This window comes from Arvicola amphibius, chromosome 2 (assembly GCF_903992535.2).
Source record: "Arvicola amphibius chromosome 2, mArvAmp1.2, whole genome shotgun sequence".
Lineage (NCBI taxonomy): Eukaryota > Metazoa > Chordata > Mammalia > Rodentia > Cricetidae > Arvicola > Arvicola amphibius.
The window spans coordinates 35,435,731-35,458,828 of NC_052048.2; the positions used below are offsets into that span (position 1 = coordinate 35,435,731).

The 23,098-nt window shown below is 47.4% G+C and overlaps 1 protein-coding gene across 2 annotated transcripts in view; it reads left to right on the forward strand.

Moving 5' to 3' along the window:
- Srgap3 (SLIT-ROBO Rho GTPase activating protein 3) overlaps window positions 1-22,711 on the forward strand; it is a 222,449-nt gene extending 199,738 nt beyond the window's left edge. For both annotated transcript variants that reach the window (XM_038319202.1, XM_038319203.1), the window contains exons 15-22: window positions 2,515-2,649; window positions 5,380-5,485; window positions 5,669-5,896; window positions 9,367-9,446; window positions 14,371-14,551; window positions 15,690-15,839; window positions 17,752-18,079; window positions 22,298-22,711. In XM_038319202.1, the coding sequence (XP_038175130.1) occupies window positions 2,515-2,649; window positions 5,380-5,485; window positions 5,669-5,896; window positions 9,367-9,446; window positions 14,371-14,551; window positions 15,690-15,839; window positions 17,752-18,079; window positions 22,298-22,711 (1,622 nt within the window). The remainder of the gene's footprint in view (window positions 1-2,514; window positions 2,650-5,379; window positions 5,486-5,668; window positions 5,897-9,366; window positions 9,447-14,370; window positions 14,552-15,689; window positions 15,840-17,751; window positions 18,080-22,297) is intronic.
- The last annotated feature ends 387 nt before the right edge of the window (window positions 22,712-23,098 follow it).

The window sequence follows — 23,098 nt, forward strand, 5'->3', positions numbered from 1 at the left end:
CACACCCAGGATGACCCCGTGTGCCCACTTCCAGGCACTGTGGGGAGACCTGCCTCCAGACATACACATGCACACATGCAGGGTGTTCCCCATGGCAGTGTTTATCATAGCAGGTGACTTAAAGAAGTCAAATGTGGGGCTAGCGATATGGCTCAATGAAAGAAAGCATTTGTTTTAAGCCTAATGACCCAAGTTTGGTTCCTGGGTTCCATATGATAGAAAAAATGACTTCTGCAAGTTGTCCTCTGACCTCCAGGTGTGTGCCCTGTTATATATACAAATAACTGAGGTAATAACTATAATTTAATAATTAAGTTCAAGACCCGTAAGAGGTCAAGTGAGTAGAGTGCCTCCCTATATGACAGGGTTCTTCACCACCTTTAGGAAGGAAGAAGACTTCTGGGAAGTAATTTGGAGAGATTTCCAGGATATGTTGTGGAAGCTAAGGAACTAGTTTCTGTAGGAGTGAATGGCGTTCTGGGTAAGAAGTAGGGGTCAATAAAGAAGACAGACAGCTATTCCCATGTGTAGGGTGCTGGTTCAAGAACCCCCCCAGAAGACCGGAAACCAACAGTGCTCAAGTGCATTTCTGAAATGTAGCATTTTTATTGACCCACACCGCAGATCCATCCGCCCATCCTCTGTAGATGACTCACCATGCTCAATGCAATGGAAACACCATATAAGTGGTGGGTAAACCACTGTTTAGGCAAGAGAGACAAAAAAACCAAACAAACCAAGTTTGCATGGGTTCAGTGCAATAGAATCTCCTTAGTGGTGTGTGTGTGTGTGTGTGTCTGTGTCTGTGTGTGTCTGTGTGTGTATGCACACGGAGGCCAAAAGTCAATATTAAATGTCTTCCTTCTTCATCTTCATGTGTTTGAGACCCAGCCCCTCACTGAATCTGGAGCTTGCCGATTGGCTAGCCTGGCTGGCCTGTGAGCTTCAGGGATTCTCCTGTCTGCCCCTCGTTAGTACTGGCTTAGTGCTGGGTCGCACACACTACTACATCTGTCTTTTTATATGGATGCTATGGATTAAACTCAGGAGCTCATGCTGTGTAACAAGCCATCCGCTGACCCATTTCCCTAGCCCCCAGAGGCAACCTTCTCTTGAAAATATGTTTATTACTTTTGTTGAATCCATAAATGTGCAATTGTGAGTAGGGAATCCTGACTGTATATACATTTGCTTATCTGCTGCAGAAGGAAACATAGTAGACAAGTCAGACTAGAAAATGGTGATGTAGAAAGAGTTAGGGAAAGGGTAAAATTGGGCCTTCTTGCTGAGAAACTTTAAATCTGGTTTTGAGGGCTGAGGGGCTGAGGGCCTGAGTTCAGATGCACAGCATTCATGTAGAAGCCAGGCAAAGCAGTAGGTTCTTGAAATCCTAGTGCTGGGGAGCCCAGGCAAGTGGCTATCTGGAGCTCCCTGACCAGCCAGGCTAACTGAATCTGTGAGCCCCTAGGGAAACAAGGTGAGAGCCATTACTGGAGACTGACTCCACAGGGTGTGTCATGCTGACCACAGGGACTCAGACAGGCTTAGAGAAGCAGGGCTTCTAGTCTCGCTTTGCAGGTCCCATGCTTGTTACAAAAAGGAAATACCTTTGTGGTGTTTAAAGGGGAAAAAAAGTTACCACCTACCCCAGTGTCTGTGTCACCACCAGCAGGGCACACAGGGCACCTGTGTCTCTATTTTCTTGCCCAAAGTAGTCAACCTGAATCGGGTCATGAGGAGAACAAGAGAAAGCCAGAATATGAGGCAGTTCTGTCTTCTCCAAGACAGAAAGGACTACATCATCAAACACAAACTTAGCACTCAAAAACCATTGGCGTTGTTTTTATATTTATAAAACCGAAGAGGTGGCTGGCCATCAAGCCAAACATGCTGGTGTACACCTTAAATCTCAGCATTTGGGAGAAGAAGCAGAAGGATTGTCCCAAGTTCCAAGTCATCCAGGGATACATGGAGATCATGCCTCAAACAAACAAAAAGAACAACTGCCAACTACCAAATGAATTGTGGGAACTCAGAATAGCACTTATATTTTGAAAACAAAATTCCATGACAGACATAGTGGGTAGAGTTTGAATGTGGGCTTGTACAGTGTTATTTTGGGAAGGATTGTCTTTTTCTTGGGTTAGATAAAGTTATCATTGTTAGCTGAGAATATCCTGATTCTTAAGAGAAATGTGTTATGATGTCAAAAGTTCTCAAATCTTTGAGCCATGATGTATATAATAAAGAGAAAACTCAGGAGAGGGATGAGTAAAAGGTGATATACACGCATGATTGGATGCTTCTCTCTTTTCTGAGAATTTGAACATTTTCTAATAATAAATTCAAAGCATGCAGAGACTGAGGATCACTGGTTCTCAGGCTTGCCCCATCCTTTTTCCCTCCTATCCAGGCTAGCCAGGTCACCTCCTATTCCATCTGAGAACAGAGTACCTTCCAGCATTGGAAAGAGATTCTCCTTCCTCACCAGCCTAAACCATTGTCTCCACACAGGTGAAGACCCCCTCGTGGATGACCAAAATGAGCGAGATATCAATTCAGTCGCTGGTGTTTTAAAGCTGTATTTCCGAGGCCTGGAAAACCCACTCTTTCCTAAGGAAAGGTTTCAAGATTTGATATCTACTATTAGTAAGTATTTTCCAGGTGGACAACCCATGGCCCCACAGGTCTTTATAGAAGTTGAGGGGCTGGGCTCTTTATCCTGCCAGGCACGGGAGAGGGACACTATGAGAGAAGTCTGGTCCTCAGAGAGCTCCAAGACCCAGCTGTATAGCCGGCACAATGGACTGATGGACATGGTGCATTCATGTACAACAGAGCTAAGAGAAGAAGTATAGGGAAACCTGGGGTCAGAGTAGACCTGGGGAGTGATGTGGGTAAGCCTTTCCAGAGGAGGGGACACTGGAAGACCTGGAAGGGTTGGGGACAGTGGACCCCTTGGGTCAACAGTGCATGGTACAAGAGGTTGGTACAGTTGCAAGAGAAGTAGATCTGAACGTCTTTGAAGGACCTCACAGCTTTGTCTTTGGGGTGATAGGAATCCATGGAAGGTTTAGGGATCAGGTCATCAGACAAGAGAAATGTGATGTCTGCCTGGGAGATCATCTTTATACCGCTAGTCATGAGAGTGCTTGACAGATGGAGGAGATTTGGCAGTTCCTGGGATAGGAGAGAAGGAAGGCCATGCTTAAGCTCTCATGTTTTCTTTCTTTGTTCACCACATTTCTCAGCGTTCCCTTCCTGCTCATCTTTTAAGATCTATGCCAAACCCTAAATTAAACTCTAAATCCCAGTACACAAAGACTCCATGTCACTGACTTAGCCAGTATCATTAGACCAAATCCCCAGAACTCAGAACCTTGTGCAGGACAATGAGTGGATACGGAGGGAAATCCCAGCATGGATCATGACTGTGCCTGACCAAAGTCTCATGGTGAGAGGGTCTCTTCTGTTCTGTCCACGGCTCTGAGTATGTCATAGAGAAACCTTCACACATCAGCCTCCTTCCAAACGCAATGGCCAGGGTCATCTTTCAAAGCCTTTGTAAACAGAGTCTACCTGTCGTTTAGTGGCACCCCTTGCATATTCAGCAGTAGCTCCCCTTCTGTGCTCTTGATTTCTAGAGTTGCAGTTACCCCCCAGTTGACTGCAGTGCGGGGTTTTTGAATAGGAAATCCTAGAAATACTAAGTTTTAAGTGACCTTCATCCAGGCACTGCTCTAACTGTTCTCATTCATTGTTGACTGCTAGTACCTTCTTGTGTCTATTTCAGAAGGTCAATTCTTCCAAAGGTGTGTATGATAATATGGTATAGATGGGTTCCCTGCCTCCGGCATGTCTTAGAACATAGCCCCGCTGTTACATATGTGTATGTTCTCTCCTAGTTATAACAAAGGACTGTCCATTTTTCTCATAATAGAATGATAAAAATTCTTAAGAACCAGAGAGATGGCTCAGAGGTTAAGAGTACTGGCTTTTCTTCCAGATGTCCTGAGTTCAATTCCTGGCAACCACATAGTGGCTCACAACCTTCTATAATGAGATCTGGTGTCCTCTTCAGACCTGCCGGAAGAATGTTATACATATAATAACTAAATCTAAAAATAAATATCTTTAAGAACTACAGTATAGTTAATAACGAAAGAGGGGGTACCTGGTATGGATGACTGACAGGTGGGCCTGGAGGACTTGTAAATAGGCAGTGGAATTTATGCATAAAAAATTGACTGATATCTTACTTAGGTGAAGCTTCCTCCAGCCAGGTCTTGAAAGTGAGCTAGAGGGATCAATAACCCTGTTGAAATTTAAGGCAAACAATATTTCTTTGCACATGATCCACAGTCAGGGCATATGGGAGCTGCTGCCAGAATGGGCTTCCTTTTGCTATACATCCCACGCAATGCCTTGTCAGGAAGCAAGCATTCCAGCTTTGGCAATAACACCTCACGGAGAGGTGTGTCTCCAGATAGTTTTCAGACCCCGGGGGAGAACAGTGGCCAGGAGTTGAAGCAGGTAAAGTGTCTGTAGCTCTGCCATGTTGTCTGTTGAGGAGAGCAGTGGCTTTAGGGAGCTGTGGTTCTTAGAGAAAACATCACTGACATGTGACACGTTGGCCAGACACAACGTCATCAGCATCATACTACTTGTAGTTCCAGGCTGTCAACTCCATAGGTCCTGCTCTGTCTTGCAGGCCATAACACCAGCATTTGGCTCTTTAAGGTTCACCTGAGAATAGATCCCAGGTGAGATGGTTGGCATGTGCCAAGCCGTCTAGTCAATAGGTCACTCAGGGAGCCTGTGTTTGCACTGTTCTTTTCTGAGTGACTGTGGTGTGCCAGGCCTATGCTGTGGCTGGTGCGTGCCACACATTACTAAACCCCCATCCCTGCCCGTGTCATCAGGACTCCAAGACTGCCAGTGACAGAAACTTAAGCTATCTGAGACCATACAACAGCGTATGTCAGTCCCTCCACCAGAACACTTTAGAGCCATCTGTTTTGGACGTCCCATGTCCACTCTGGGGTTCACGTCACTCCCTTGATCCTCAGACAGGATGCTCTTTCCTGGCAGTCCCTAGCTCCTCCAGATTTTCTGCTACCCGAGTTCCAGGCACCTCTCTGTAGATTTCTCCACAATCCTCCAGACCAGCTTCAAAGAGGTTTTGAATAGGTTAAACCCCACCACCCCCGCAGCCTGTCTTGTTCTGATTGACTCCAGCCAGGATCTCACACACTCACACAAATCTCAGCTGAGAGTACATCCCTCTTGACGGGTCCCTGTCGCTGATGGAGGAGGTGGGGGCTGTCTGCTGCCTTGCTTTAAGGGTAACAGGCATCCTGAATCCTCTGTGCCTTACAGAACTGGAGAACCCAGCTGACAGGGTGCACCCAATCCAGCAGATCCTCATCACCCTGCCCCGCGTGGTCATCGTGGTCATGAGATACCTCTTTGCTTTCCTCAATCAGTGAGTACCTGGCCTGGGGAGCCCTATGTGACTGGCCTCCTGGGGGAGGGGTGTCCCAAGGCTCTTAAGAACGTTGCTGTGATAAATCGGAATACAGGTCCTCCCTGCATTTGTGTGGAGTCCCACTTTCCCCCACAAAGGAAAGCAAGCATGGGTGAACGGTGGGCACCTGCTCTCTCCTAGCCTTTCCCAGTACAGCGATGAGAACATGATGGACCCCTACAACCTGGCCATTTGCTTCGGGCCCACCCTCATGCGCATCCCTGACGGGCAGGACCCCGTATCCTGCCAGGCGCATGTTAATGAAGTCATCAAAACCATCATCATCCACCATGAAGCCATCTTCCCCAGCCCGCGGGAGCTAGAGGGACCCGTGTATGAAAAATGCATGGCTGGAGGAGAAGAATACTGGTAAGACACCCTTCCTCTTAATATGACCGTTAGCGCCATCCTGTCGTTGTTAGAAACAGTCAGAAGCCTTCCAGTTTTCTCAGTACACTAGCGTCCGTGTACCATACATAGTTTGCCATGCAAACTTTGCCGTAGTCCCGCGTGAGCGATAAATACATCAGCCAAGATTGTGTAAGTTACAAGGAATAAAACACACCTTCAAATAGCCGAAGCCAATGTGCATTGACTTAACTGAAGTATCGAGGGCCGTGTCGTCAGATGTAGCTGGGTGCAGAGGCTCGGCTATTGTCATCAGGACCTGGCCCTGCAGTTTCCTTGCTTACTTCTGTGCTGGCTTCAGCTTCTCACTTCATGGCTGTCAGAAGGCAGCCAGCGAGCACCTCCAGCTTTGTCACCCATTCTCTGCAGCCCCAACAGAAGAAGAGCTTCTCTTTCCCAGACCTTCCTAGGGGAAGTTCCCATGAGTTGTTCTGGGGGCTCCATTTGAGTCTGAGGAGCTCTCATAACGTGGCGGCTGGCCAGGTGTGAGGCCTATCTCAGGAAGCAGAAGAGTGGGTGTCCCCACAATGGCCCTCAACAGCTGAAGTGATACCCCTGTCACCAACCTCTCCCATCCAGGAGTTCTCTCTTCCAGAGCTTCATGTCTTAATGTCCCACCTCAGGTCAGCGATCTAGTGGTAGCTCTCCTAGCTCTTATGACTTCCTGTATCAGGAGAAACAGTTAAGAGCCTTTTTTGGTCCAGGCCTGGCTGCCTTCCCCAAGCTAAGCCTGAGGGAGAGAAGATGACTTTGTGTTTAAATTGTAGTGAAAGAGTGACCACAGACAGTGCCAGCATTCCAGATGTTGCAGGAAACTAGGGTGAAGGGAAGTTTTCGCACTGAAAAAAACAACAGAGAGGCTCAGGACATAGCCCGGAGGTAGAGCATATACTTCCTGTGTGGGAGCACAAAATAGAACAAAAAAGATCCGTGTTGGGGTTGGAGTGGTGGCTCAGCAGCTGGGAGTATGAATTGCGCTTAGAGTGGATCCTACTTCAGTTCCCAGCACCCAGCTCACAGCTGCCTGAACTCCAGCTCCAGTTGATCTGATGCCCTCTCTTGCCCTCCACAGGCACCTGCACACACACACACACACACACACACACACACATCCTCCCCACCCTCCCTCTACCCCGCATACAAATAACTTTTAAGATGAAGTAAATATTTTAAGGTAAATGTTTAAGGAAACAGGTATGTTTACCCTGATTCAGTATCACCCAATGCGTGTATTTATTGAATGATCACATGATACCCTACAAATGTGTAATTTGTATGCTTTTTCTACCAATTACATTTTTATTAAAAAGGAAGTTTGGAGGGGGGGGGGATGCAAAGAAGAGAAAATTACTAAGCATATTGCTTGAGACAAGTCAAATGTTCCAGCTGTTACATTGTCCCCAACCCAGCTCAACACAACAATACACTTAAGTCTTTCTGCCAGGTGCCTGCAGGGAACTTAGGCATTTCAGTTGGTATTTTGAAAGAGTCTTACTATTTAGCCAAATCTGGTCTTGAACTTGTGCTCCTCCTGCCTCAGTAAGTGCTGGGATTGTAGACTTGATCTGTCATGGCCAGTGGGAATTTGGGCTTTTGATTAAAGGATGCCTGGATGCTTCAATTGCTCCTGTTATCTAGGGTTACTAGGCAACTGCTTCAAAGAAGCCTGTCTGTCTCCAGGCAGACATGAAGGGCCACAGGGTGTCTGGTCACAGTGGCCTCTGGTCAGAGCTCTCTGTCCTAACACTGTAAAGGACCCACATGTAGCTAGAAAAGCACAGTTTCAGCATAAAGAGAAGCTAAACATACAACCTACACATGCACAATATACATTCACTTTTATACTTTTCTTCATTTCCCATGAGACTGGAAAATTAGCAATCACATGGTCATCTTGGAAGTATTTTCAAAACTGAAAAGGAAAATGAAGGTCTGAAGGTCTCAGTGTAGGGATCAAATCCATTCGTTCAGCAGTGCCCATCCCCTCCACCCAGCATCCTCTAGGGACTGGATCTTCAGGTGGCAGGGATGGTGCCTGGGCTAGAGTAGCTTCAGTGGGAGGAGTGTTAAGAGGACCAGAGGCAAGTTAGTTCAGAGGGAGACCCTGAGCCAATCACAGGCCACCAGAAAAGGCTTCCCAAGGAGGTAAAGAAAGATCCAAGCCAGCAACTTAAACTGGGGCCAGTTCACAGAGGACTAGGGCAAGAAAGTCTGAGGCCTGCAGCACTCAGCGGAGTGAAAAGTGTCTCGGTTTGAGGGTGAGGTGTGTGACGGGAGGGTGGTGAGGTGCCAAGCTGCATAGGTCAGCTGGAGGCCGGCTCTGATGCCCTTGATTTGGAGCTAATCCTGGTGGCAATGGGGAATTTTTCACAATATAGTCTTCATCTCTTTTCGTTCTTTTAAAAACAGTCTCAGGTAGCCCAGACTGGCTCCAAACTCATTATATAGCCGAAGCTCACTTGAGCTTCTGATCCTTCAGCCTTTACCTACTGAGAGCTGGAATTACAGGCATGCACTACTAGGCCAGGTTCGTGTGATGCCGGAGAGAGAAGGCAGGCCTTTGTACTCTTAGACGCTACCAGCTGAGTTGCCTAAAGCTATTTTTTTAATGGCATCGTAAATGTCACCTCCTATTAAAAGCCATCCAGATCACTCTGTGTTGGTCCCCTCTCCTGCTCTCATCTAGGCCTGTTTCTTATAAATCATTGTTTCGTCTTGCAACCGTTTTATGCACCGGCCCCATTACGTGGGCTGTTTGCTCTCCCTAGAATGTGAGCAGTGAGGCCAGGGACCTGGTCCACTTGATTTCTCATTGTGTCCTTCCTACTTAACACAGTGGGATTAGTAGAAACCAGTTAATAGCTTGATGAAAACCTGGCACACACACACACACACACACACACACACACACACACACACACACTCCATGAGGAGAGCCCTGGCCTTCAGATACTTGCAGTTTCCCGCTCCTGTCTGAATCTCATTGAACACTTAAGCATTTCAGCCCACATTGGCTACTATACTTGAGACTGTATCATCGATGCTGAACTGAAATCTATGTAGCCCACGCCTCTGAAAACTAAGAGGTATACCACATGTGGTGAGGGCATTCATGCTAAATCATCCCATGGTGGAAGGCAGAGGGAAAGAAAGTGTGAGAACAAGCAAGAGAGCCCCAAGGGATCAGGGCTAACGCAGTAAGTCTGCTCTCATATAACTGGCCTTGATCAACACCGATCCATTTCTGACAACACACCCCTGTGGCCTAATCACCTCTGCTTAGACTGTACTTCCAAACATGGTGACATTGAGGATGATGTTTTCAATACACAACACAAGCCTTTGACAATCTAGTCAATTCCAGAGCTAGGGTCACTAAGGCAGAATTCAGGAAAGTCCCCAACAAGTCCTCTTCCTATGTTTGCTTGCAGTGACAGCCCACACAGTGAGCCAGGGACCATTGATGAAGTCGACCATGACAATGGCACAGAGCCTCATACCAGTGACGAAGGTGAGTAGGGGAAGGGTCTAGGCCAAAAGACCACAGGGATCTCTCACGCTTATTCAAGCCAATCACAGAGGCCGTACCTACAGCCCCCCTGCTCCAGGTAGCCAGTGGCCCTTCAACATGGCTTAATACATGCCTCGGGTCACAGCGTAGGCCCACAGAGAGCAGATCCTGGTAGGTGCTATACATTTACTACACCACTCCTGGCCCATGTCATCCTCTGTGCGTCCTGCTTGGATCAGTAAAAGTCCTCAGAGACAAGAGTCTAAGAGGAAAGTATCCCCTGGCCCTCTGCTGCTCCTGGCCCCAGCTCGAGGATCTGCTTTGCCCCAGGCCTTTGCTGGGACCTGGGACCTAGGACCAGGTGATGAATGAGGAGATCTTCAAGGAGTTTCCAAACTCTCAGCAGACTTCAACAGATTGGAAGCAGCTTTCAAAGATCAGATTGACAGCGTGAGCTAAAAGGGACCTGCCCATGTATGGGGCACCTGAGAATTGCTTCAGTAGTGTGGAGTGTGGAGAGATACAGAAGTGGGCGGGGGGATCGACCTGATTCCTCTCCTCTTGCCAGATGCAAATTGGACCACACAGATGAGCAGTCTGAGTTAAATGGGCTCAGGCCTCCTTACCCACTAAGGCATAGTGGGCAGAGTCTAGGTCAGAAATCTCACAGGGGCTCCCACGCCTACTGGAGCTGGCCACAGGAATAGTCTCCACAATACCACAGCTATCCAAGCAACATAGCTACCCTTCAGTACATGAAGACCCATGGTGCTAAGGGGCATCACTAAAACCTTCTATCTCCTGGAAAAGTAGCAGTAAATATTCTGCCTTTAGGTCTGTTGCCCATTTTAAATTTGTCTTTTTAGTATTGATCACAGAATGATCACCGAGGCTTACTGGCTTCTGGTCCAGCAGAAAATATGTGAACCCAAGTTTGGGGATCCTGGCTCAAAGAAACAGTGATCATGGAGGACACTCAATAGCCCTTTTCTAGTCTGCATGTGTGTGCCAGGCATGGGTACACATGCACACATATGCATGAAAATACAGCCACACAGACCTTATTTTTTAAAAAAAGAAAGAAAAACCCTGACAGGTAATAATGCATCTGGTGGGAAACCGCTGGCTGCTTTCTCTGTGTGGTGGTTTGAAATGCGAACGGCCTCCATGGGTTTGTTATGTCTGAAGAGTTGGTGCCTTAAACCTTAAAGAGTAAACTGCTCTTTACATATTCTAAATATAAGTTTCTTATCTCAAATGTGATTTTCAAATGTTTTCTTCCTTTATGAGGCTTGCTTATTGCTTTCCAAATGTTGTCCTTTGAAGCACAAAAAGTTTTAATTTTGATGGAGTCCAATTCATCCCATTTTTATTTTGTTGTTCATTGTTTTGACTATATTCATGAAGGCCCTTGTCTTGCCTTCTTTTTTGCCAAGTGTTTTCAGGGGTAGCGTGAGAGTGGAGGGAATGGGAGGAGGGGAGGGAGTGGGAACTGGGATTGTTATGTAAAATTTAAAAAGATAGTTTTCTTTTTAAAAAATATAAAATAAAAATAATTTTTAAATTACTGTGATAAGATACCATGGCCAAGGAAACTTATAGAAGAAAGAGTTTATTTGGGGCTTACAGCATCAGAGGTCTAGAGTCCAACCACGCCCCCCCCCCCAAGTGATAGACTTCCTCCACCAAGGCCACACCTCGTATTCCTTCCCAAACAGTTCCACTAACTGGGCACCAACTATTCAGACATAACAAACCCATGGAGGCCGTTTGCATTTCAAACCACCACACAGAGAAAGCAGCCAGCAGTTTCCAACCAGATGCATTATTACCTGTCAGGGTTTTTCTTTCTTTTTTTAAAAATAAGGTCTGTGTGGCTGTATTTTCATGCACATGTGTGCATGTGTACCCATGCCTGGCACACACATGCAGACTAGAAAAGGGCTATTGAGTGTCCTCCATGATCACTGTTTCTTTGAGGCAGGATCCCCAAACTTGGGTTCACATATTTTCTGCTAGACCAGAAGCCAGTAAGCCTCGGTGATCATTCTGTCTTCATTTGTCTCAGAGTTGAGATCTCAGGTGTGTTGCCAGGTGCCTGACTTGTCTCATGGATGCTGGGATCTGAACTCCAGTCCTCATGATCATACAGCAAGCGCTGTTAATGGCTGAGCCATTTCTCCCACCCCGCAGTGAGGTTTTCAGGTGTGCATTTATCAAGTCAAGGATACACCCTTCTGTTCCTGTTTTTCTGAAGTGTTTTGCTAGGAAAACTTGTTAATGTTTGCCAAATGCTTTTCTTCATCTTTTGAGACGATCATGTCAATTTTTTTTATTTTATTGACAAGAATTGTTGAATTTTTAGATGTTAAACCAATTTTACATTCCAGGGATAAACTCTTCTCAGGTATGGAGAACAATTTCTTTTACATATTTCTGCATACAGTTTGCTAATATTTTATAGAGAAAAATTTCATCCATATTCATAAGAGATGTCAGCCTACAGTTTTCTGGTGATATATTCCAGGTTTTGTGTTAGATAATACTTGCCTCATGAAATGGGTCGCCAACTGTTTCCCTGTCATGTGGTTTTTGGAAGACACAGTGAATAATTATTGTTGTTTAAATGTTTGGTGGAATTCAGCAGTGAAGCCTCACGGAGTGGGGCATTTCTTTCTGAGTAGGTGCTTTAGTAGTTAGTTTGTGTTCTCGGAGACTCATTCAGGTTTTCTATTTCTTTCTATAAAATGTATTATTAGCACGTGTGCATATGCATGCATAATGGGCAGGCACATGCATAGTGTGGCATGCTTCTAGAAGTCAGAGGACAGCCTTCTCCTTCATCTTGTTGAGACCTCATGGTTTCTCTTGTTTCTGCCACTGCATGCTACAGGCTATGAGGCCTGTGAACTTCTGGGTGATTCTTTTGTCTGCTCTTTCCATCTTACAAACAGAGTGCTGGATTACAGATGTGGACCACTGGATCCAGTCTCCCCCCCACACACACATTGTTTAATAAAGTCATTAGACGTGTATAGCAAGCACTTTCACCTATGAGCCATCTTCCTAACCCCAGGTGTTAGTTTTTTTGGTTTTTCCATTTGTTTATTGTGGAAGGGGTGGTTATATCATGACTTATGTCTGTGAGGCTGAAGGACAGCATGCAGGAGTTGGTTCTCTCCTTCAATCATATAGGACTCAGGGATCAAACACGTGTCGGGCTTGGCGACAAGCACTCTTTCCTGTTGAGTCATCTCACTGGCCCCAGATATTCGGTTTCTCAAGTCAGTTCCAGGAGTCTACATTTTTTTTTTTTAGGAATGTGCCCATTTCATTCTATTTAATCTAATTTGTTGACATATAATTGTTGGCAATATTTCTTTATGAGACCCTTTTTCTTCCCAAGTAATGACATTAATATTTCTCATCCATTCCTGATTTTGCATTTTATTAATATGATTTTTATCTCTTGTTTTCTTAGTTTATTTAGCCAAACATTGGTTAATTTGTTTGATCTTTTTCAAAGAAGCAGCTTGGACCTTGTCTGTTCTCCTAGTCTCTGTCTCATTTAATTCTACTCTAATCTGTATTGCTCCCCTCTCCCCACCCCCTCTTCTTGCCTTATCTTTAGTTCGCACTTTTTTTTTCCAAGACAGGATTTCTCTGTGTAATAGTTGTCCTGGAACTTGCTTTGTTGACCAGGCTGGCCTCAAACTCACTGAGATCCACCTGCCTCTGCCCTCCCAAATCCTGGGATTAAAGACATGCTCCACCACCAACCTGCTTAGTTTGTACTTCTAGTGTCTTTAATTTAATATATATATATATATATATATATATATATATATTTGTTTTTCGAGACAGGGTTTCTCTGTGGCTTTGGAGCCTGTCCTGGAACTAGCTCTTGTAGACCAGGCTGGTCTCGGACTCACAGAGATCCGCCTGCCTCTGCCTCCCGAGTGCTGGGATTAAAGGCGTGCGCCACCACCGCCCGGCAATTTATTATATTTTAATTTATTTATTTTTAGTTTATATGTATGAGGTTTTGCCTGCCGTGTGCCGTGTGCATGCAGTGCCCTTGGAGGTCAGAAGAGGGTGATAGATCATTTGGAGTCTGAGCTGAGTTGTAGGTGCTGGGAATTGAACCCAGGTCCTCTGGAAGAGCAGCCTGCTCTTAACCACTGAGCCATCTCTTTAGCCCCTGTACTTCCTGCTTTTTAAGGTGAAGGCAGAGGTTACTGATTTAGAATTTTTCTTAGCATTGTCATCCACATCTCTAAATTTCCACCCGAGCCGTAGCTGCATCCATGAATTTTGGTTGTGCTGTGTTCTTATTTTCATTCACCATTTGGAAGAGCCCCTGAAAGCATTGTGAGTGGACAGAAATGGAAAGCTAGTTCTACGGGCAGTGCGTGGTACTAATGTGTAAGTGGACAAGAGAGAAAGGGGCTCATGGGTGGGGTAGGATGTATGCTCAGGTGTAGAAGGAATAAAAATGTCCTCACACACACACACACACACACACACGTAGCTCAGGCTAGCCTCCCTCTCCTGTTATCCTGCATCCACCTCCCAAGTGCTAAGATTACAGGTTTGCATTACCACGCTGGCATGCCAGCTCCCTGTGGATGTTTTATATTTGTTCATTTATTTGATTTTTTTATGAGATAGGTTATTGCTGTATAACCCAGGTTGGTTACAAACTCTAAGTCCTCCTAGAACCCTGAGATTCCAGGTCTGTACCACTGAGCCTGGTACCCATTGGACATGCTGAGAAGTTGTATGGATTGCCTAAGATTGACAGCGGGGAGGAGTCTGAACCTAGCAAGCCTGCTGCCCATCTTCCTCACAGAAGCCCAGGCTGTCTGAGTCTTGGGCCACCCCTCTGACCTCACAGATGCTCTTTCTCTTGATTTTCTTTCAGAAGTGGAACAGATCGAGGCCATCGCCAAGTTTGACTATGTGGGGCGGTCCCCTCGTGAGCTGTCCTTCAAAAAAGGGGCCTCATTGCTTCTGTACCACCGTGCCTCAGAGGACTGGTGGGAGGGCCGTCACAATGGTGTGGATGGACTCATCCCTCATCAGTACATAGTTGTACAGGACATGTGAGTGAGAACTGGGGCCTTCTGTGAAGAATGAGGTAATAGATTAGTGATGTCTGGAATGGGCAGTAGAAGGGAAATACTGGATTATATGCTGGCAATTTGTTCTCCTGGGATCAATATCAAATCTTGATGATCTCTAAGAATGGTTTTTTTTTCCTAAGTCCCTCTGAGTGTAAATCAACAAAAGAAATATGCACATTGTTCATCCTTTAGGCTGCCATCCATACCCATGAGCCACAACCAGGGCTCTCACCATCCATCACGATCACTAGCATCCCATAGTCTTTCATATCCCTCTACTATCCCTAAAGTCAGCGATCAGCTCACCACCTCTTAATGCCCACAGCCCTCCATTCCAGATGTGACCTTCTCAGGGAGTGGAGAAATGCAAGCATCCCGTTTTCCTTTAACCAAGTGTCATTTTTAATGATTTAAGGAGTTAAAAACACCACACATCCCAAATATCTGGCACTGTCAGAAAGTTAAAGAAGTTGGGACTTTGTGTGAGGACCTTCCTAGGCTCTCATCTCTTCCAGCTTGGATTGGCTCAGCAGAGCTGACCTGTCCTGGAAGCAGCCGTGGAGCTAAACTGCACAGGAGGGGACCCCAAGACTATGTTGTGATGCAGGGGAGAAGGTTCTGAGCTTGAACAAAGGCCAAAGCCAAGCAAATGGGAAAGGGGATGCTGTAATAGAGGGCCACCTCCCAAGTATCCTGCAGCCCAGATAGGGAGGTATGGGATGGAGGTAGCTCTTCCCCCCTTGCTTGACTCTGAACCACTTTGCATGAAGACTTAGGAAACTCAGCATACAGCATCCTGTGCTAGGAGACTCAGCACTCAGCACCCTGTGCTAAGCTTGTAGACTCCAATACCCATTTCTCCACCTTGTCTCCATCATTGAGAGGGTCCAGGAGAAAGAACAAGCTAGAAAATGGGGGTGGAATCCAAAGGAGCCACCCATGAAAGAGCCTGGCTATGGGAGCATTGTGGTAGGCATGTGTGGAGGAAGGTACTGTCTGGGCTGCTGGTACAGGCAACCATAGGTGTGTGCAGACAGCTTTGGAGGAGCTCTGGGCTTCCTGGGCCTTCCTGCAGAGGACAGGGACCACCTCCAATTCACACCTCTCTTCTCTGCAGGGACGATGCCTTCTCCGACAGCCTGAGCCAAAAGGCTGACAGCGAGGCCAGCAGTGGACCACTGCTGGATGACAAGGCCTCCTCCAAGAATGACCTCCAGTCCCCCACAGAGCACATCTCTGATTATGGCTTTGGGGGGGTGATGGGCCGGTAGGAAATGCGGGTTCATTTTTTTGTCCCACTAGCACCCCATTTGTCTGCGTGTGTGTGAATTGGGAGAAGCAAGAGGGTAGGAAGGGGAGGAGGAGACTCCTACAGCTCCTTGATTCTGCAAACCATGAATGACCCTGAGTACAGCTGGGTGGGCTGGCTGGGATGACCCAAGGATTCCAGGTGTGAACTGACCCAGCTTTGGTGTATAGGGGGTGTGAAGGAAGAGGAAGACCTATGCTGGCATTGCAGAGCTTCTTATTTTAAATAATAATCATAGCCCAGACTGTCTTTAAATTTTAATGTAATAATGAGAGACACACAGGCATGAGAGAAAAATTGGCGAGTGCTCCTCCTTCTCTCTCCAGCTCCTGCACCTCCTCCCAGCTGTCTGTTGTTACACAATATTTTGAAAATGTAAAGCTCCCACAGTACCCCATCCCTGAACCACACCACTTAAACAAAGAGTTCACACCTTCATCTGTGAAAGTTGATACCCGCCTGTTTGGTGGGAGGAGATATGCCAGTTTCTCCACTGAGCCTGGGCTGTGTCATGTGACCCATATGCCAACAAGGAGCTGTGCAAGTCATCCAGGGAACAGGAAAGGAGAAAAAACTGGCAGTCTCTTTCTGCTTCACCCCATACCCCTTGTTCTTTTAGAACGTCAAAGTCTGCCCCATCCACCTGCTGCTGCAGAAGGTTCATGTGATCAACTCAGTCTTTGCAGAGAGAGCAAGAGACTCCTGTGGCAGCATAAATGGGGACACTAAGAATTTATTTTAGTTGAGGTCCTGAGGCCTCTTTTTAGTGACGTTTACTCAATTCAGCTTTGAGAACTGCAAGATGATAGGATCCACGTGTGGGGAAGTCGAAGGCTGGCTCCATAGATGAGGATGGCATGGTCCCCAGTTCCTAGGAGGACCATACCATCTCCTGCCTCTCTCCTCCTCACCTTCTTCCCTCTATCAGCCTTTGCCTTTTCTTTCTCAAAACCTTTTCCTCCCCAACACCTATGCTTTGGTCCTACTGGGGCACCCGCAGGCTTGCTTAGCTTTGCTGGGGCAGAGGGTTTGAATTGCCACTAATCCAATGGAACTTGGTCCATTTCCAGCCTCTTTCCCTCCTTACCCTCATCCACATCCAGCCTTCCCTCCCCTCATGAAGGTCTCTGTAACCTTGGGTGACCTCCATAGGACACAGCAGTCTAAGTTATTTTCAACCCCACCCGATTTGGGCAAATGAGGGATAGTCCGTCAATATATCCACAGAATGGATTTGGAGAGAATACATGAAAGTTTGTGGCAGACATGGGTCAAAGGCTTGTCCTACTGATTGTCACTCGTGCCCCTTTACACTAGTAGAAGCCCGGAGGTGGATAAAGTACCCATAGGCACAGGTGGAGGTGTGTTCTTTCTTCAGTGACTTATTTCCCAAGATCTGGGAAAGCTGTATAGACAGCCTTGCTCTTGGGAGTTGGTGGGTGACAACAGTGAGCAGGTGTTTCATTCCCAGGGTTCCCCTCCTGTGCTTAGTGTGGCCTTTGGGTACAGTCAAGCCTCATTGTTTCAAATCAGCTAGAGTCTGAAAGGCTTCAGACTATATATATCCATACACATGACCACAGCTATCCACAGCATGACCTGACTTAGAATTTGGTTTGCAGGTCAGCTAGCCTGGCTCCCACTCTCAGCTCTCCTCTCTGGGCCAAGTTACTCTTCCCCTGTAGGGCATGTGTCACAGGTCTGAGCTGGTCCTTTTATCGTCAAATTGTATGGTCTGGCTGAATGAGGCTTCACTGTGCTAGCTGCTCTAGATTAGCTTGTAGCTATGGCTTGGGGGTTGGCTAGCCCGTTCTGAGACTGGCTAGGGTTGACTTCTGCCCCATGCTCCCTGCCCCTGGCTCCTTTGCAGAGTGCGACTACGTTCTGACGGAGCAGCCATCCCCAGGCGCCGAAGCGGGGGCGACACACACAGCCCACCCCGGGGCTTGGGTCCCAGCATAGACACGCCACCCCGAGCTGCTGCCTGCCCCAGCAGCCCCCACAAAATCCCTCTCAGCCGTGGGCGGATTGAGAGCCCCGAGAAGAGGAGGATGGCGACATTCGGGAGCGCTGGCAGCATCAACTACCCTGACAAGAAGGCACTGGCAGAAGGGCTCTCCATGAGGTCGACTTGCGGCTCTACCCGGCACAGCAGCCTAGGGGACCACAAGTCCCTGGAGGCTGAGGCCCTGGCAGAAGTAAGGGCCCCACAGAAAGCAGTTAGGCCAGTTATACACTCAGCGGGACAGAGGGTGGGAACTGCTGAGTGGGCAACCATAGTGGCTTTGGTTGAACTTGAGACTGAGCCAAACAGCCAGACAGCGAATTGGCTTCCTTTCCATGCCACTAGTAAGAGCTCCTATAAAGACTGGAAGACTCCCCCACCCCATCATCCAGTGTCCAGGTAGAAGAGAGGGTAGCCAGATTATGGGGCTGAGGCAATGGCAGACCTCTCCACAAGATGCTAAGATTGAATTTGTATATCCACCAATGCATGCATCCATCCATCTTTCATTTATTGCCCTATTCATTTATTGATGAGTCTTGATTGAGCATCTGTTGTGTGACATTCACCACGCACAGTGGAGTGCAGTAGAGATCTGATGTGCTTTGGTCCTGCCCACATGAGCATATAGTTAAGGAGAACTGCCAACCCAACACAGCAGCTGGGCTGGGTGTCTTTAATGAGCAGGGGAGGGTATATCATATTTTGAGAGTCTAGAATTTGGAAGTCATTCCCTGGAAGGGTATGACCCAAGACCCAGGATGGACAGGACTAAATAGCTGAGGACAATGAAAGAATATTCTGGGCTCTTCTGGAGTCATTTCTATTTGGATGATTTTTTTCCCCATTGGCCAGATGAACAAAATCAGTTTGATTACCAGTTCATATCACTGGTTGGGTCTGTTTTTTACTTCATATTCCCAGAAATTTCCCTTTTTATTCTCTTAGCTGCAGTTTTGAGCAAGGGTCCATTATGTACCTCCCTCAATGTTGTCTCTTATTTAAGAGATAATAGTCAGGGACTATAAGAGATAACAGACAGAGACTAGCAGATTCTGCAGGCTGTGAGGAATCTGTTGTGCTGACAGCCTTTTTGAATACCCTTTAGAAGAGGATGCAGTGAGCACGTATGCTTCTGAGTATGTCCTTACATGACTCTAGGGAAGCTCCTCAGAGAACACCCTGGCTGGAAGCAATGCACCAACATCTAGAACTCCACACATGGCATTTACCTCATATCCCGGTGCCCATTTCCAGGGAGTCCTTGGGGTTGATACCTTGACATGGACCAAGCAGAGGAGATAGCCAACCTGGCCTTCCATCCTTGAAGGCTATATCCTCTTGAGAACCATCACCCTAGTACCCATCATCTTCCAAAGACTGCTATCACAGCAAGGCAGGGGTTTCCTTTGAGCAAGGCTCAGGGTCCTTTACTTGGACAATCAAACGCAGTCCAGGGCACTGTGCCTAATGCATCAAAGACTACTACACAATGCCGGTGGAGTGAGTGGAGTCAGAGCATCATGTATGCTGTGGTACTCTCCAAGTAGAAAGACATTCTTACAGACTTTTTAGAACCTTGAAATAGTTTGCTGTGCATTGTGGATCTCTAGCAAGAAAAGGGTATATTGTATCTCCAGACTTCTGTAGTTTTTCTCTGAGGAGCATTTTTTTAGCCTAACTCAGCAAATACACTTAGCAATACTATCTGTGTTGTCAGTATACTCGCCCTCTCTAGCTGGATAGTGCTTTTCATGGGTTGAAGTGATACTGATGCCCGAGGAAAACAGTCATGAGGACACTGGACAGCTATCCACTTGCTCAGCTTCATCTCTGAGGAGCCCTTGACTTTGTTGGGGCTAAAGGGGAGGTGATGTGGAGAACCCCAAACAGTAAACAGAGTCGTCCTAGATTCTTGGTCTCCCAAGTTCCCTGAACAAAGCAGATTTAAAGCCCAGGTAAAGAGGCTGTTTTGGAAATCTGCATCCCAAGTGGGGAGGAGGTGAAAACGAGTACCTTCCCAACCGTGTCCCAGTCCTCACTGCCTCTCTGCAGCTTCACCTGGCAGACTTACGCATCCCTCATTGGACTAATGCAAGGCTGCAGTCTAAACCCCTCAGCCCACCTTTCTCTGAGCTTTTTCTGTCTTTCCCATTCGCGCTCTACCAGGGATGGGGAGATGAGAAAATGACATTTTAGTTATTGACAGTTTTACCTTTCAGCTCCCATTGTATTGGAGCAGATGTTGGTGGGGGGGGCAGGGAATTGTGGGGACAATAGGAGACTAAGTCCCAGAACAGTGGTGGAGGTTCTGGTGACCCTGCAAGTGTGTGTACAGTCCACAGGTAGAAGAGCCCTTCCTGCAGGGTTCCCCACAACTGAGCCTATGAATAAAGATTCTCCAGAATGGCCCCCTTTTAAAGCTGCCACACAATGGGCAAAGGGTTAAACATGATGGACAAACATAAAAGTGGGTATTAGTCATTAGCAGGATACAGAAAGCAAATAGGATAGACCGGGATAGTAAGGTGAGCAAGAGGCTGGTTGGGGATATGTCATGGGCACGTTGGAGTCTGGTAGGAAGAAGGCTGCCTGCAGATCCAGAAAGGACAGGATGAAGACTCTGATGGTAGCTCTAGGCTGCAGCCCCATCTGTCTCCTCAGGGCCATGCATTTTTTTTTTCAGGGCTGGCATCAAACTGCTCAAGAGCAAGCATCCCTTAGTAGCCAACATTGCTCAGATTGGGCATGGCACCTGCAAGTGAAGGTTTAAGCCAGCTCCCCCGTTGGGCCCTCCATGGGTTCTGGGTCAGATCAGCCTGAGCAGCCACTCTCACATCCACTGGGTGTAGAGACAGCTTTTTAAAAGCCCGATGAAGAAGGGCTCTTGTGCTCTGAGGAGCTGGGTGGCCACCATCTGGCCATTTGCAGAGTGTCGTGTTCATCCTCTTACTGTATCTTCCCAGCAAATGTGGGCTTTCCACAGATGGACGCAGTGCAGTTCAGAGTGGCTGCTGCTCGCCCAGCTTCCCCAGCTCGCCCAGCTTGTAGGTCAGTGCTTTCTTCCAGCCTCAGCCCTGCCCTGGATTGGTATAGAAGGATGCAGGCTGGCCTGGAGTGCCTCCCATCTGTCACCTGAAGTCTTCTCTTCCTGATGAGCCTGCAGAGACAATGATGCCCTATGTGCCATTTAAACCTTCCCCACTTTTTTTTTTTGTTTTGTTTTGTTTTTTTTTGTTTTTTTCGAGACAGGGTTTCCCTGTAGTTTCTAGAGCCTGTCCTGGAACTAGCTCTTGTAGACCAGGCTGGCCTCGAACTCAGAGATCCGCCTGCCTCTGCCTCCCGAGTGCTGGGATTAAAGGCGTGCGCCACCACCGCCCGGCTGAACCTTCCCCACTTTTAAAACAAGAAACGAGCCTTTTAGGTCACAATGCTGAGAGCAAAGTGGTCTTCCTGTCATTCTAGGGTGCACTCCTCATGCATTTCCCTGCGGGTAAGGATTTCTTTCTTTTCATTTTAAAAACTGACCACAGCTACCCAATTCTATATGGTAGAGTGTGAAGTCTCGCAATATCTGTATTGTTAAAATGAAGGACTTCCATTTTTTTCATTTGATATCATGTATGGATGTTTTGCCTGCATGTATATGTGTACCACATCTGAGCAGTGCCTACAGAGGGAGATAAGGGTGAAAGATCCCTGGGAGGTACTGGAGGTACAGCCTGTTACAAAGCCACGGTGTGGGTGCTGGGAATCGAACCTGGGTCCTTTGGAAAAGCAGCCAGTGCGCTTAACCACCAACCCATCTCTTTACTCCTAAAACGAAGGCCTTTTAAGAACAAAACAATGGCAAAGGCAGAGATTTTGGAACCAGACTCCTGACTTGGACTGGGTTGATTATTTAGCTGGGTGACCCTGTCTGGTCTGAGCTTCAATTTCAGTATGTGTGCTATGAGTATAACAGTTGTCCCTACCTCATCAATACATTATTAAAAGCTTTGGATCAGTGCTCAGCATGAAGTATCATTGCTATGGGGATCATTACTACTGATTTTTAGTGCCAGGTGCCATGCCAATCTCTTTGCATGGATATGATCGCTTCATACATTCATCAACCCTCCAAGGTAAGTGTTATAATTGTCTGCAATTTACCAGTGAGAATTCTCAGGCTCAGAGAGGTACCTGCAGTTCCATAGCAAGAGTCAGGTTTTGAACGAATGTCTGTCTGCCTGCCATAGCCTGACCAACCTTTATGAAGGCAACTTCTTAGGCAAGACAGGAAGAGGAGATGCCCATGTTGATTCCCTCCCTGCGTTGGTTCCAATATACCCTCAGGGTCTGGCCTCCCGCTGGGAAATGGGAAAACATTCTCAGGAAAGTCTGTGTTGACCAGAGCCTTCTCTGTCCTCAGGACATCGAGAAGACCATGAGCACAGCTTTACACGAGTTACGGGAACTCGAGAGACAGAACACCGTCAAGCAGGCGCCAGATGTGGTGCTGGACACCCTGGAGCCCCTGAAGAATCCACCAGGCCCCATCAGCTCGGAGCCTGCCAGCCCCCTGCACACCATTGTCATCCGAGACCCCGACGCCGCCATGCGCCGCAGCAGCAGCTCCTCCACTGAGATGATGACCACCTTCAAGCCTGCCCTGTCGGCTCGCTTGGCTGGTGCCCAGCTGCGCCCACCCCCGATGCGCCCAGTCAGACCCGTGGTCCAGCACCGCTCCTCCAGTAGCAGCAGCTCGGGTGTCGGCAGCCCGGCTGTGACACCCACTGAGAAGATGTTCCCCAATAGCTCCTCGGACAAGTCTGGCACTATGTGACCTGCAGGACCGGTGACACCACCGTGGCCCACTGCAGCACACCATGGCCTAGGGTGGCCTCAGTGGCTTCCACTTGCTTCCCAGAGATCTCCTGGCCTTGGAGGGCAGACCCTACAGGTCAGCCTGGGAGGGTGTATGTCTGTGGAGAACAGAGGCCCAGGCGTTAGCTGTACCTCCTACTCAGCCATGTGAATGCCACAGACCTCTTGTGGGCAAATAGACATGCCAAGGAATGCTGGAGCAAGATCAGTCCCAGGGACAGTGTTTCCTAAGACTGAGGCAGATGCTGACCAGCTTCTCATATTGTCACTGGAAAATTACTCTCTCGATATTCTCTACATACGTATATATGTGTGTGTATATAGATACGTGCATATATACGCATAT